This window comes from Scyliorhinus torazame, chromosome 7 (assembly GCF_047496885.1).
Source record: "Scyliorhinus torazame isolate Kashiwa2021f chromosome 7, sScyTor2.1, whole genome shotgun sequence".
In the NCBI taxonomy this organism is placed as follows: Eukaryota; Metazoa; Chordata; class Chondrichthyes; order Carcharhiniformes; family Scyliorhinidae; genus Scyliorhinus; species Scyliorhinus torazame.
The window spans coordinates 278,951,012-278,964,983 of NC_092713.1; the positions used below are offsets into that span (position 1 = coordinate 278,951,012).

The following is a 13,972-nucleotide window of genomic DNA, read 5'->3' on the forward strand; positions in this document are numbered from 1 at the left end:
CCATAACCCAATAACCCCACCTAACCTTTTTTGGACACTAAGAGCAATTTAGCATGGCCAATCTACCTAACCTGCACATCTTTGAACTGTGGGAGGAAACCAGAGCACGCGGAGGAAACCCACGCAGACACAGGTAGAACGTGCAGACTCCGCACATGCCAGGCAAGGAACATCTCCAACAAATGGGAATCTAATCATCTCCCCTTGATTTTCAATGGCATTACAACCATTATCAACATCATGGGGGCTACCATTGACCTGAAACTAAACTGGACTAGCCATATAAATAATGTGGCTACAAGAGCAGGTCAGACGTTGGGAATTTATTGGTGAGTACCTCACCTCCTGGCTCCCCAACGCTTTCCCACCATCTACAAGACAGTAGTCAAGAGTGTAATGGAATATTCTCCACTTTCCTGGAAGAGTGCAGCTCCTACAACACTCAGAAAAATTTACACCTTCCAGGACAAAACAGCCTGCTTAATTAGCACTCCATTCACTACCTTCAACATCCACTCCCTCCATCACCCACACAGTGCCAACAGCGTGTATCACCTACAACAGTATTTTTCAAACGTTTTTTTCCCGCGACCCACTTTTACCAACTGGCGGACCTACGGAATCCACACTGGCTGACGTTCGCGACCCATGTCGGCCGACCTTAGCGACCGACGCCGGCCGACCTTCACGCCACACCATTATTGATTACTTTTAATGCGGCAGATGAGCCTGCTCGGTCCTCACAATCTCACTTGCTTCGTCATTCAATGTTACATTTTTGCGAAGGACTTCAGCTGATGACTTAACTTTTCACTGCTTCCCTTGAAGAAAATCAAGAAATTTGTCCTGGAACTCACTATGCTTCGTCTTTAAATGCCTTTGAAGATTTGAGGGTTTGAAACTTTCATCTTGCAGTACCTCCCTGCAAATAACTCACATGGGCTTTGCATCCTGATTTGCATTGGCACAATTAAAGCGATATCTCAAGAAATCATCTTTCTATTGTTTTGTTCCCAATTTCAGTCTCTTCTTAATTGTTTGTTCACCAGAGGCCCTGGAGCTCTGGATACAGCTCACACCAGCACTGCATTGTCCTGCCATGGACTCTCCTGAGAAGCTTTCTCCAGCAGATTCAATTATGAGATCCTGGCCTTTTTGTGCCTTGGGTCCTCTCTTCCTGATTACAAAATAATCCATCTTGAGTTCTTCATGCAGTCCTGTTGCATGCTTGCTGGCAGCGACAAAATGGAGGAGTCTCTCCTCCATGATTTTGCACTCAAAGCATGGATGTCCAGGGCGCGTGGTGTCAGTGAACGTGCCAGGCGCATGACCTTCTCTCTGCCGCTGCCTCTGGCGGAAAGACTCGATCATTCATATTTAAAGGACGGTTGCGGCCGGCCTCTTTTTTTACTTTGAAACTTTATTTCCAATAGCTGATTTTTACAAGTTTATAGCTTTGTACTACTGATAATTAAGACAATTTCAGTTGAAAATGCGCATCCTTACATTAACACACAAACCTTGTTTTAAATTTATTCCCATTTCTTCAGAAATTTAAACAGGTCTTGTTTTTACTTTACAAACTACGACTTTAGACGAGATGAAGTAACTTGCAAACACGTACAATGTCACAATATCTTTTGCTGGTTCAACTGCATTGCACTATCCAAACGTCCAAGTAATCTCCTGCTCCATTCTCACAAAAAGCACTTAATTACTTGTTTCCAGAGAGTGTCGGCACAAAGTGATGACTGTAGGTTTTATCCAGCATTGACATGTGTCAGCCCTATTGACTGGCTTCGTTTGATCGACATTCCTCACTAACAAACCTGGTCTGGCTTCCCACTCACTGTCCAGTAACAGCATCCACCTCAGTCACAGCCTACTACCCGACCAGTATGTCATGTCGTGGGAGTGCAAGCGGACTTTGTGCCGGCCGTTGAACAGTTAGACCATGCAGCCGCTGGCCACATACTGCCGATCGGTGGCGGGAGACGAGCTGAGCAGTGTGTAAGGAGTAGCACCAGAGCAAAGCTGACAGACAGTCAGTCCCAGTCCCCACCCCCCCCCCGCTCACATGCATTGACCAGCATGCAGCCCAGCCTCGCACCGCCCCACCCCCTCACATGTCGCAACCAATCGGGGACTGCCTGCGGCTGGTAATCTAAACAACTGTTCGCGTCATTGGGGGATTCTCCCCATGATTGGGACGCCACAACAGATCGCTCCGCGACCCTCCCGACACCCGGTTGAGACCTACCCGCGGGTTGAGAACCTGAGTTTGAAAAACCCTGATCTAAAAGATGTAACGTAGCAACACACCAAGGCTCCTTCTATAGCACCTTCCAAACCTACGACTTCTACCATTTGGAACAGCAGATGCATGGGAATACCACCACTTTCAAGTTTCACTCCCAGTTGCACGTCATCATCACTTCTGTTGGGTCAAAATCCTGGAACTCCCTCCCTAGCAGCATTGTGGGTGTACCTACACATGGCATGCAGCAGTTCAAGAAGGCGATTCATTCCCACCTTCTCGAGGACAATTGGGGATGGGCAACAAATGCTGATATTGCCAATGAAGCCGACGTCCTGTGAAAAATTATTTTAAAAAATATTATCATCCTATTAGTTCCAGAGCATTTAAAAGTTAAGAAATTTATCAATACATCAGACATACAACATGTTAAAGTGTTTGAAAGGTGATAATGCTAACTGGCAGATACTGACTGTCTTAGAACATAGAACATTACAGCGCAGTAAGGCCCTGTGGTCCTCGATGTTGCGCCGACCTGTGAAAACACTCCAAAGCCCATCTACACTATTCCCTTAGCGTCCATATGTCTATCCAATGACCATTTGAATGCCCTTAGTTTTGGCGAGTCCACTACTGTTGCAGGCAGGGCATTCCAAGCCCTTTACTCTCGGAGTAAAGAACCTATCTCTGACATCTGTCTTATATCTATCTCCCCTCAATTTAAAGATATGTCCCCTCGTGCTAGACATCACCATCCGAGGAAAAAGGCTCTCACTGTCCACCCTATCCAATCCTCTGATCATCTTGTATGCCTCAATTAAGTCACCTCTTAACCTTCTTCTTTCTAACGAAAACAGCCTCAAGTCCCTCAGCCTTTCCTCATAAGATCTTCCCTCCATACCAGGCAAAATTCTGGTAAATCTCCTCTGCACCCTTTCCAATGCTTCCACATCCTTCCTATAATGCAGCGACCAGAATTGCATGCAATACTCCAAATGCGGCCGCACCAGAGTTTTGTACAGCTGCAACATGACCTCATGGCTCCAAAACTCAATCCCTCTACCAATAAAAGTTAACAACCCTCTCAACCTGAGTGGCAACTTTCAGGGGTCTATGTACATGGACACCGAGATCTCTCTGCTCATCCACACTGCCAAGAATCTTACCATTAGCCCAGTACTCTGTCTACCTGTTATTCCTTCCAAAAGGAATCACCTCACACTTTTCTGCATTAAACTCCATTTGCCACCTCTCAGCCTAGCACTGCAGCTTATCTATGTCCCTCTGTAACTTGTAACATCCTTCTGCACTGTCCACAACTCCACCGACTTTAGTGTCATCTGCAAATTTACTCACCCGTCCTTCTACCCCCTCTTCCAGGTCATTTATAAAAATGACAAACAGCAGTGGCCCCAAAACTGATCCTTGTGGTACACCACTAGTAACTGGACTCCAGTCTGAACACTTCCCATCAACCACTACCCTTTGTCTTCTTCCAGCTAGCCAATTTCTGATCCAAACTGCTAAATCTCCCTGAATTCCATGCTTCCGTATTTTCTGCAGTAGCCTACCGTGGGGAACCTTATCAAACGCTTTACTGAAATCCATATACACCACATCAACTGCTTTACCCTCATCCACCTGTTTGGCCACCTTCCCAAAGAACTCAATAAGGTTTGTGAGGCACGACCTACCCTTCACAAAACCGTGTTGACTATGTATAATCAAATTATTCCTTTCCAGATGATTATACATCCAGATGATTATACATCCTATCTCTTATAAACCTTTCCAAGATTTTTCCCACAACAGAAGTAAGGCTCACTGGTCTATAGTTACCGGGGTTGTCTCTACTCCCCTTCTTGAACAAGGGGACAATATTTGCTATCCTCCAGTCTTCTGGCACTATTCCTGTAGACAAAGATGACTTAAAGATCAAAGCCAAAGGCTCAGCAATCTCCTCCCTGGCTTCCCAGAGAATCCTAGTATAAATCCCATCCGGCCCAGGGGACTTATCTATTTTCACACTTTCCAGAATTGTTAACACCTCCTCCTTATGAACCTCAAGCACTTCTAGTCTAGTAGCCTGAATCTCAGTATTCTCCTCGACAACATTGTCTTTTTCCTGTGTTAATACTGACAAGAAATATTCATTTAGCACCTCTCCTACCTCCTCGGACTCCAAGCACAACTTCCCACTACTGTCCTTGACTGGCCCTACTCGTCTTAGTTTCTTTAAAGGACTATCTCAGAAATAAAATTAGTCATGTCAACTAGATTTACCTTTCATTATCTGCAATTCCAATATTGTGATTAATAGCTAAAAATATAATTAAAGAAAGATTTCAATTATATTGTTTCTCCGTGTCTAAATAAAATTCACCTTGAATAGGAGTTGTGTGCAACATTCCCACCATTTAAGATTTGCACAGTCATGTCACCGTACTTTGTATTTTGGAGTCTACTATTTCCTGTGTATCTTACGTAGCATCGCAAGTTAACTCTTTCTATGTCCTCTGTGTCTTAAATATGAAACACATGCCTATGTCTTTGATTTAATCCGATTCAGAATTCTACATGTACTATATGTAGGTGAATATTTTTCACAACGAGATTTCCCTCTCAATTATTTCAATGCATACAATGATCTTTTACTATTTTTAGGTTGACAATTGATGCCGAATGTCAGCTTCAGCTGCATAACTTCCCAATGGATGAGCATTCATGTCCTTTGGCATTCTCAAGCTGTATGTATAAATTTATGTTATATAATTTTACTACACATGCGTAAAATAACACTGTCTGTCATCTGTTAAAGATTGCAAAATGCTTGAAGAGAGTTTTGTCACAAAGAAGGCTGTAAAAGATTTACTTCAGAATTTTAGTGCATATCAACATTCTTTGAGCTAATTCTCTTCCTAAAGCGCATATTTCAGCGTATATAGTATAAATTAAAGTGTTAAACTGGGATCTTTCAATAATTAACAATTCAACGCTTTCTGCGAATGCAATGGAAACTCGCAGTTGTTCTTTATTAGTGATATCCATGCTCATCTCGAGATGGTCCTGGTTTTGAATCTGCCCACACCTGGAATCAATAGTGCAGGTGGGGGTCACGGCAGGTTGATGGTGGGGCTGTGAGGGGCAGATTTGTTCCTTGTTCATGCCTCCTAATTGCTTTACTTGTCTCCAGGCACAAGAAGGTTAACCACACCAAAGGCGTGGAGCCATAATTGAAATTGTGGTTCAAGCCCTGATATTTCAGGGATGTGCATGCCATTTTAATCGCACGCCTTTCACAGTTTTGCAGCTTCAGCATAGCTGATGGAGCAAGCTTGCATTTGTTTTTTGGGAGTAAATGTTCATTGTGGGCCACAAGGATAGCATGGTTCCTCTATTATGATCATTGACTTGACAACCTCTCATAATTCCTATTTATCTTACCGTATCTAGATCTGAACCCCCAACTAGTTTGGACTCTTGCCCACCAGTGGTGATTGTGCTTTGGCCCTTGCATGCCCATTTCCCTCCCTAATTAACACTGACCCTGTAACAGGAAATTATGGCACCGATATCCAATAAGTTATTCCATTTAATGGCCTTGCATTTGTAACACTAAATAGCTTTGCTTCACTAACACATGATCCTTGCATCTGCAAAGATTTGCTCCATAATCATGCATCATCGTCAGTTGACCAGATATTGCAGCTACTAAAGCATTTAGTGGCTGTGCTTGCAACATAATAGTTTGTTTCTTGCCTTTGTAATGCTTTTCCTCCACACACTCTCAGCAAGGCACATGTTAGGAGTGTGACAGATTACTCTCCGCTTCCCTGGTTGGATGCAGTTGCAAACAGAATTTAAGAAGCTTGATGGTTCTTGTCGAATGGCCTGATTTATATTACAAGAGCACTTGTAGCTAAAGCTTTAAACGATTTATTAACATTAACTGTGGGTCAAATATATACCAAACAACAGATGAATAACTGTATGAACAAGCACAAACCACTATCTCTCTCCCAGCTCTAAAGTCAGTCTGAGGTTACCTGACTCTAACATTCAGTTATATTCTAATGAGACTCCTAGTGGTCAGTTGGTGAATTACAACCCAATCATGATATCACTACACTTGACACCATTCAGAACAAAGAGATCCATTGAACCGGCACTCATCCATTCACCTAAATATCCAATCCCCCTTCACCACTGTTGCCCCCTGGCTCTGATGTGTGCTACCTGTTGGATGCACTGAAGTAACTCACCAAGGATTCTTCCCCAGCACCTCGCAAACCTACAACCATTACCAACTGGAAGGATAAGGGCAGCAGGTGCATGAATACACCATTACTTCCAAGTTCCCTTCCAATTCACAAACCATCCTGAATTGGACCTATATTGCCATTTCACATTATTAAATCATGGAGCTTGCTACCTAATGGCACTTTGAGAGGTCTTTCACCATATGGACTGCAGTGATTCAAGAAGAAGGCTCATCATCACCTTCTCAACGAGGAATTGGTCAAATATGGTGGACTATTCAGCGACATACACTTTCCAAGAATCATTTTAAAATAAAATAATCATTATGAATATCTATATCTGGTTGTATAATTATAATTACCCACCCCTAACGTTTACTCAACATAATACACTGCGAACATTCATTAGGTAGAAGGGCGGTGTGGGGGGGGGAGGTTAATGTTACTTGTGAATTGTGCCAGACAAGGGTGGAATAGTATTCAAAAACAGAAAATACTGGACAATCTTAGCAGGTCTGACAGAATCTGTGGAGGGAAAGGGAGCGAACGTTTCGAGTCTGGATGACCCTTTGCCAAAGTCGAAACATCTCTCCACAGATGCTGTCAGAGCTGCTGAGATTTTCCGTATTTTATATTTTTGTTTCTGATTTAAGCATCCGCAGTAATTTGCTTTTATCTTCTGGTGAAATAGTATTGTTGTTGGAATGGATAAATATTCTGAAATTTTGATCAATTAAATATTAATCAATTCTGCTCAGGCAACAAAACAGGATAGAGAAGTCAAGCTTCGGACATATGCCAGTTGAAAGGACTTAGTTAAAAAACGTTAGATATTTGTTTTAGTCAGCGCCACCATGGGAGGATCTTGGCAAAATCCATGCTAAAAATACTGCTGTTAAGTTAAATATAGCTCTCAAGGGATTCCATTCACAAAAACGTAGATCTAGGGAACATGGACGGTAAGGTTGCACAGTGGTTAGCACTGTTGCTTCAGAGTGCCAGGGACCCGGGTTCAATTCCGGCCTTGGATAACTGTCTGTGGAGTTTGCACTTTCTCCCTGTGTCTGCTTGGGTTTCTTCCGGCTGCTCCGGTTTCCTCCCACAGTCCCAAAGATGCGCAGGTTAGGTGGATTGGCCATGTTAAGTTGCCCCTTAGAGTACAAAGATGTGCAGGTTAGGTGCGGTTGCAGGGAAAGGGCAGGCGAATGGGCCCAGGTGGGGTGCTCTTTCGAAGGTCAGTGCAGACTTGATGACCAAATGGCCTCCTTCTGCACTGCCGGGATTCTATGGGGTCCAGATAAACCACTTTGCACTAGAAAATAGAAATTCTTCAGGTAACCTAGTGAATATCCATATCTGGTGCCTTTGCAGTGACCTGTCTATTTGAGCCCAGCATAGGGTTCTACTGATAATACACTCTGCGGAGGGGAAAATTGTAAGGTTCATAGAAAAGCTAAAGATGTATACAACAATTAAGGGGATTAAGGAGATAGATCTTACCTTAAATTAAATTGTAAGAGTAGCTGACTAAAGCACACAGGTTCAAACTAGTAAAAGTTAAATTCAAAACTGATATCAGGAAGTTCTTCACACAAAGAATGATCAATTTCCAGACAGTGAAGTGGAAGCAAAAATCATCAAAGTCTTTTAAGAAAGAATTAGATGAAGCAATCGTAGGACTGCAGCGTCTTTCTGAATGGATTACTCATGGTGGGCTTACTCATCCATAATTACATTTTGATCTTATGATTCAAGCTATTCTCTGATTATTTGCTTCTGGATATTGATATGGAATAGATGGGTTCGTGCTCATGGTGGGACGGTGTACTTGGTTTGCGGAATGTGCAGATTTGACAATCTTTTCTTCCTTCATGATTTCTTATACCATCCCAAATAAAAGATTACACCCCCACTCAAAACTGCTCGCTCAAAACTGCTGTCTTAATAGAAAAATAGAGAACTTTCTTGAATCTAATTTTTAGATGGCTATCCCAAAGACGAAATCATATACCAGTGGGCAAGATACCATTCTATTATCTTTGGAGAGCCGCGCTTTTGGAGGCTGTATCAGTTTGCATTTCTTGGATTGAGAAATACGACAGACACTGTCAGAACGACTTCCGGTAAGTCACTTTTTGAAACTGTGAGCCAGCAAAATAGTTCTTCTCATGAAGTGGTCATTGAGATTTCAGCACTTGTGCAGGCTCTAGCAGTGAGTCATTGAGAACTGTGGACTGAAATATTTGCTTAACAAAAACGTTAGTAACAAGGTGGTTTATCCAGCTGAATTTTTGTTCTACCATTGATAAAACTTGGTATTTACAACTGGAAATGTTTATGGTCAATCACTGAGGAATGTAATGTGTGAGAATGCGTAAGTTAACTGAGGATCAATTTGGTGCTTTGGCAGAAGCAAAGTATGATAAAAACCTACAGGAAACCATCTGGAAATGCCATCCCACTTTTGGCATAAGATGTCACTCTCAAGATAGTGGTTTATATACACCTCTCCTCTGAAGTTATATGGGTAAATTTGGTATGTTCTAATGTCAAGTATAACAGGTATCAGCACACTTAGCATGATGTGTTGAGTTGATAGGCTATGAAACTAATGGAACAGAATGCAAAATATGTAAATTTAAGCATAATAATTTAGTGAGTCTGTTCCACACCTGAAACCCTTGCTTTCTTGAACTTCTGGAAGCTCAAAATGGTTTGGAAACCTTAAGGTGAATTTTGGCAAACATTCACAAATCACAATTCTGATCTGCGGCTGATGATAACTGAGTTCGAATTTATCATGTAACTTATATCTGTAGAAGGCATATGTAGTTTAGATTGAGATAAAGCTGGAGTTTCTCAAGGACAATTCATGGTGGACTACCTGCTTCCATTCTGTATTCCTCTTATACAATGGACAGTATTTAATTGGACTGATCGAGGTCTTGCCCACTGGGCGCAGAACCGGTGGAGAACCATGTGGTAGCTCCATGTGGGAGGCCACATGGTATTATAGGTACCTTTCAGTGACTTACGTGGCCACCCTTGGGCCTTTCCCAGGATTCAGGAACCTGGCAGCAGAAGTCTGGTAGGCTGAGAGCTGCCAGCCAAACCAAAGGCTGTCCTTACCTCTGACCCCCTTGCCTTTCCCCCCTCCTTTGACAGGCACACCACAATCCTTATTTTGCCCTCGCTCAACTTTGACCTGGAGTCCTTTGGAGATCTCTCAGTCCGTCCCAGTTGTGTTTCCGGCAATGAGGAACTGCAGCCTTCTTGCACTCCCACCCATCCCAACCCGCCTTTCCCAGATACCAGGTCCTTTGATCCGGTACAAAGTGCATGATAACGAGTGACTCATCTCTGGGAGGCCACTGACAAACCCAGAAGGATTTTCTGGGCCACCTTTGGGAGGTGCAGGAAAGCCTTGAGCTCCCACTTAATCCCTGAGCCACTACTGAATTGTGGTGGGATTAAGGATGATTGGTTCATGAATGAACCTGACTGAAATCCTTTTGCTGGCAGCCGGTAATCCCATACCAGCCCCTTCCACCCTCTGACTTAATGGGAGGTGGGAGACATTGTGGGCTTTCCCATGATAAAGTATGTCAGGCCACCATAGTTCCCGCTCTATCAGTCTGCATTAAATTGGACCTAACGTATGTGAACCGAAAAATATACTCAGAATTTAACTTGACATTTGGAGGTCAATAGGTCCAAGAAATTCCATGCTCCCTGTACTAGCTAATTTAATTTTTTCCCCATTTACAACACTGTACAGCAACCTAATAATATACTTAAATAGCATTGGAGTAGTAAAGTTACACAATACAAATTAACCTGTAACAATTTTAAAAATGCATTGAAAAAATGGAAAGACCTTTTACACATTCCTTCATCATGCCCTCCTTTTTTTATCCACTCTCTTTTCCTCTTCCACTCTATTCTCTCAGCTATTCCATTCTCTCTCTCATATTTATATTTCCTCTTCACTGTTTTTACTTCAGACGCAGTCTATTACTTTATGCTCTTTAAATCTTAAACGCTTCTCCTTGCCTGTGTTCCACTGCCATTTGAATTGTTCTCTTGGAAGAACATACTGTAATATTGACCCTCCTTAAAGCAACCCATTTCTAATCAGACAGCAACTGCTTGTTCATAATATCTATGAATATTATGTTCACAAAAATTGAACTTGAGATCACCATTTATTAGTCAAAGCAAATGACAAATACTCTGGGTCAATTTGCATTCATATTGTCCTTAAATACAATCAAGCTAATTGTAGCATCGAGATTTGATGATCTAGCAGATGGCGTTGAAGGTCTTCTTGCTTCATTTGCTAACACTCTTATTTCTTAAGATCTTTTTTCTAAGGATTTTTTTTTGATATTCAGTAACCCTTCATCCCATTGATGAAAGTCATGGACATACATTTCTTGTGATATTCAGCGATCGAATAGGAACTTATACGATGGGATTTGCAACTGTTGCAGTTGTGCAAAGTAGACATTATCATGGCTGAATGGAAAATACCAATGGTGTTTCAATCAATAGATGGTTGTCAATTTTTAGCTCTTTAATACTGAAGCTTTTGAGTGGTAGCCATATCATCAGGCAGATAATGTAGTCGTTCAATTCTAATCGGCAGCAGATTTCATGCACACCACCTTTCATGTGTAGCTGTTATGTTCAGATCCCTGCCTGTGGTATATTGCTCAATGCTTTAGTTGGTTATCTCTTAATTAAGGACATCTGAGTTTAATTTGGAACTAACTTGGCAGGGGGATGGAATATAGAGTGGAGGTAGAGTAGACAGTGATGCACAGCAAAATGTGGAGGAAAAGCCAAGTCAGTCTGGAAGGCGGAGAGATTATAGACATGTTAGGACACAGGGGAGTAGTATGGCAGTGCTGGATGGCATTTATTTTAATGCAAGGACTCTTGCGAGTCAGGCAAGTTGAGGGTGTTGATTAACACATATGTTACTGCTATCACAGAGACATGGCTGAGGGGCAGGACGGACAGCTCAATATTTTGGGGCATAAAATCTTCAGGCGAGATGGGCAGTGGGGGATCCAAAAAAAGGAGGTGGTGTTGCAGTATTGATCAAGGAGTCAATTACTGCATTAAGGAGGCATGATATAGAGGGCTCCTCAAATCAGGCCATGTGGGTAGAACTAAGAAACAAAAATGGGGCGGCCCCATAGGCCGCCAAACAGTCAGGGAAAGATAAAAGATATGTCGGCAAATCTCAGAGAAGTGTAAAAACAATGGGGTAATAATAATAGGGGATTTAATTTTCCCCAACATTAACTGGGAAACTGTGGGTTTGAAAGGCTTAGAGGGGGCGGAATTCTTAAAATGCATTGAGCAGTGCTTTTTATGTCAGTACATAGAAAGTTCTGGTGGTGGCCATGGTGTGAATGGTCACACACAGGGCAGCTCCTGCTTGAAGGCACAGAAAAGAGCTCTTTTTACCCTATATTGGGTGGAATTTTGATGAAAAGGTGTAGGTGAAGGTTGGAGGAGTTGTTTCCCCCAGGAGTGGTATGTCTGCTGGTTACCAACCCGTCAGAAGATGGTGAGAGACCAGGCTAAAGAGTTGGAGGAAGCCTGTACTGCAGCAGCAGCCGGTGTAAGCATGGCTGCAGGGGAAGGGCTGTTGCAAGGTGGAAGGCCCCAGATGGAGCAGTTGATGGCTTTTATTCAGGAGAAATTCTGCCAGCAGAGGAAGGAAATGCAGGAGGATGACTCAAAGGCCATCGAAGGAGCTGTGGCACCCCTGAAGAGTTCTTTGGAACGGGTGGAGAAGTGTTTGGAGGTGCAGGGGTCAAAGATTTGTGAGATCGAAGGAGTGATCTCGGACCGCAGCGATCATGTGGTGGCTCTGGAGGCGGAGGTGGTGCTCCTAAGAGATCTCTGTAAAATGTTGAGAGCAAAGGTGGAGGAGCAGGAGAATACCTCGAGAAGGCAGAAGCTGCGAATAATGGGCCTACCAGAAGATGTAAGTGCCACGAGGTACGTCTCGAAGATGCTGGTGGGGGGTGGTGGCAGAAGGGGTGCTAGATAAGGCCCCTGACGTGGACCGAGCGCTTAGGTCCCTGATCAGAAGCCTAGAGCTGGGGTGGCACAGTGACTGGCAGTGATCTTGAGACTCCACAAATTTGTGGAGAAAGAGAAGATTTTGCATTGGGCCAGGGAGAAGTGTACCTACGGATGGGAGGGGAATAAGGTCCAAATTTATCAGGACATCGGAGCCGAGTTGGCGAAGCGGCGGGCAGGTTTCAATAAGGCCAAGGTGGTGCTGTACCGGCGGCATATCAGGTTCGGGGTCCTCTACCCGGCAAAATTGTGGGTGACGATCGGAGGCCGGGAGTATTCTTTTGAGACCCCAGAAGCGGCCGAAGACTTCATTGAGGAGCATAAATTGGGGGAGAACTGAGCGGACAATGCTTGGGAACCGGGGTGCTGGTACTTCGTAATGGTTGGGAGCATGTTTTTTTACAATAATCTTTATTGTCACAAGGAAGCTTACATTAATATTGCAATGAAGTTACTGTGAAAAGCTTGTAGTTGCCACATTCCGGCGCCTATTCGGGTACACGGAGGAAGAATTCAGAATGCCCAACCCACCTAACAGCATATCTTTCGGGATTTGTGGGAGGAAACCTGAGCACCCGGAGGAAACCCACACAGACACAGGGAGAACGTGCAGACTCCACACAGACAGTGACCCCGGGAATCGAACCCCTGGCGCTGTGAAGCAACAGTGCTAACCACTGTGCTACCGTGCCACCTGCTTGAAGTGGGGGTAGGGATTGGGGGATTTTCGTTCCCTCCGGTTTGGAGGGGATCCTTTTTTGGGGGAGGGGTTTGCTGTTTACTGTTGGGATTGTAAGGGATTGTAGGGGTGAAAAGTTTATATGGGGCTGGATGTTCCCATCCACCCCTCCTGTTTTATGGGACTGTTTGTGTTTAGCATTTGCGTGTTTGCTTTTGAAGGAGGCTGCCTGGAGTTCAGGAGAAGTCTTTGTTTGGGTGGGGGAAGATAAAGTCAGCAGGGAGTCTTCCTCCTTGAGCTGAGGAGTGGGGAGGTGGGGGGTAGGTCATTGTGAGGTGCCTTTGGGCAGGGGCTGCTGCGCTAGCTGGTGATGCTGGTGAACGGAAGTGAGGTAGTGGGGAGAAGGCCGAGGGGGTGGCCGGTGGGGTGGGGTGCAGGGGGAGCGGGGAAGGGGGGAAATGGGTGGGGGAGAGGTTTTTGCGATGTGGCAGGGGTGAGAGATGACATGGTCAGGGGCAGAGAAGGGAGGAGGTCATCTCGGGTGGGCAATGTTTACAAATATTGGGGTTTCACCACTTAGGCCACTGAAGAGTGAAAGGATGTGAATGGATCAAAGCTGCAGATGGTTTTTACGAGCTGTCAATCACAGACCACGACTGGAAAGCTATGAATGGC

The 13,972-nt window shown here is 44.0% G+C and overlaps 1 protein-coding gene across 3 annotated transcripts in view; it reads left to right on the plus strand.

Moving 5' to 3' along the window:
- Positions 1-13,972, plus strand: part of LOC140427062 (gamma-aminobutyric acid receptor subunit gamma-2-like) — a 178,554-nt gene that overhangs the window by 58,659 nt on the left and 105,923 nt on the right. For all 3 annotated transcript variants that reach the window (XM_072512532.1, XM_072512531.1, XM_072512530.1), the window contains exons 6-7: positions 4,922-5,004; positions 8,499-8,639. In XM_072512532.1, the coding sequence (XP_072368633.1) occupies positions 4,922-5,004; positions 8,499-8,639 (224 nt within the window). The remainder of the gene's footprint in view (positions 1-4,921; positions 5,005-8,498; positions 8,640-13,972) is intronic.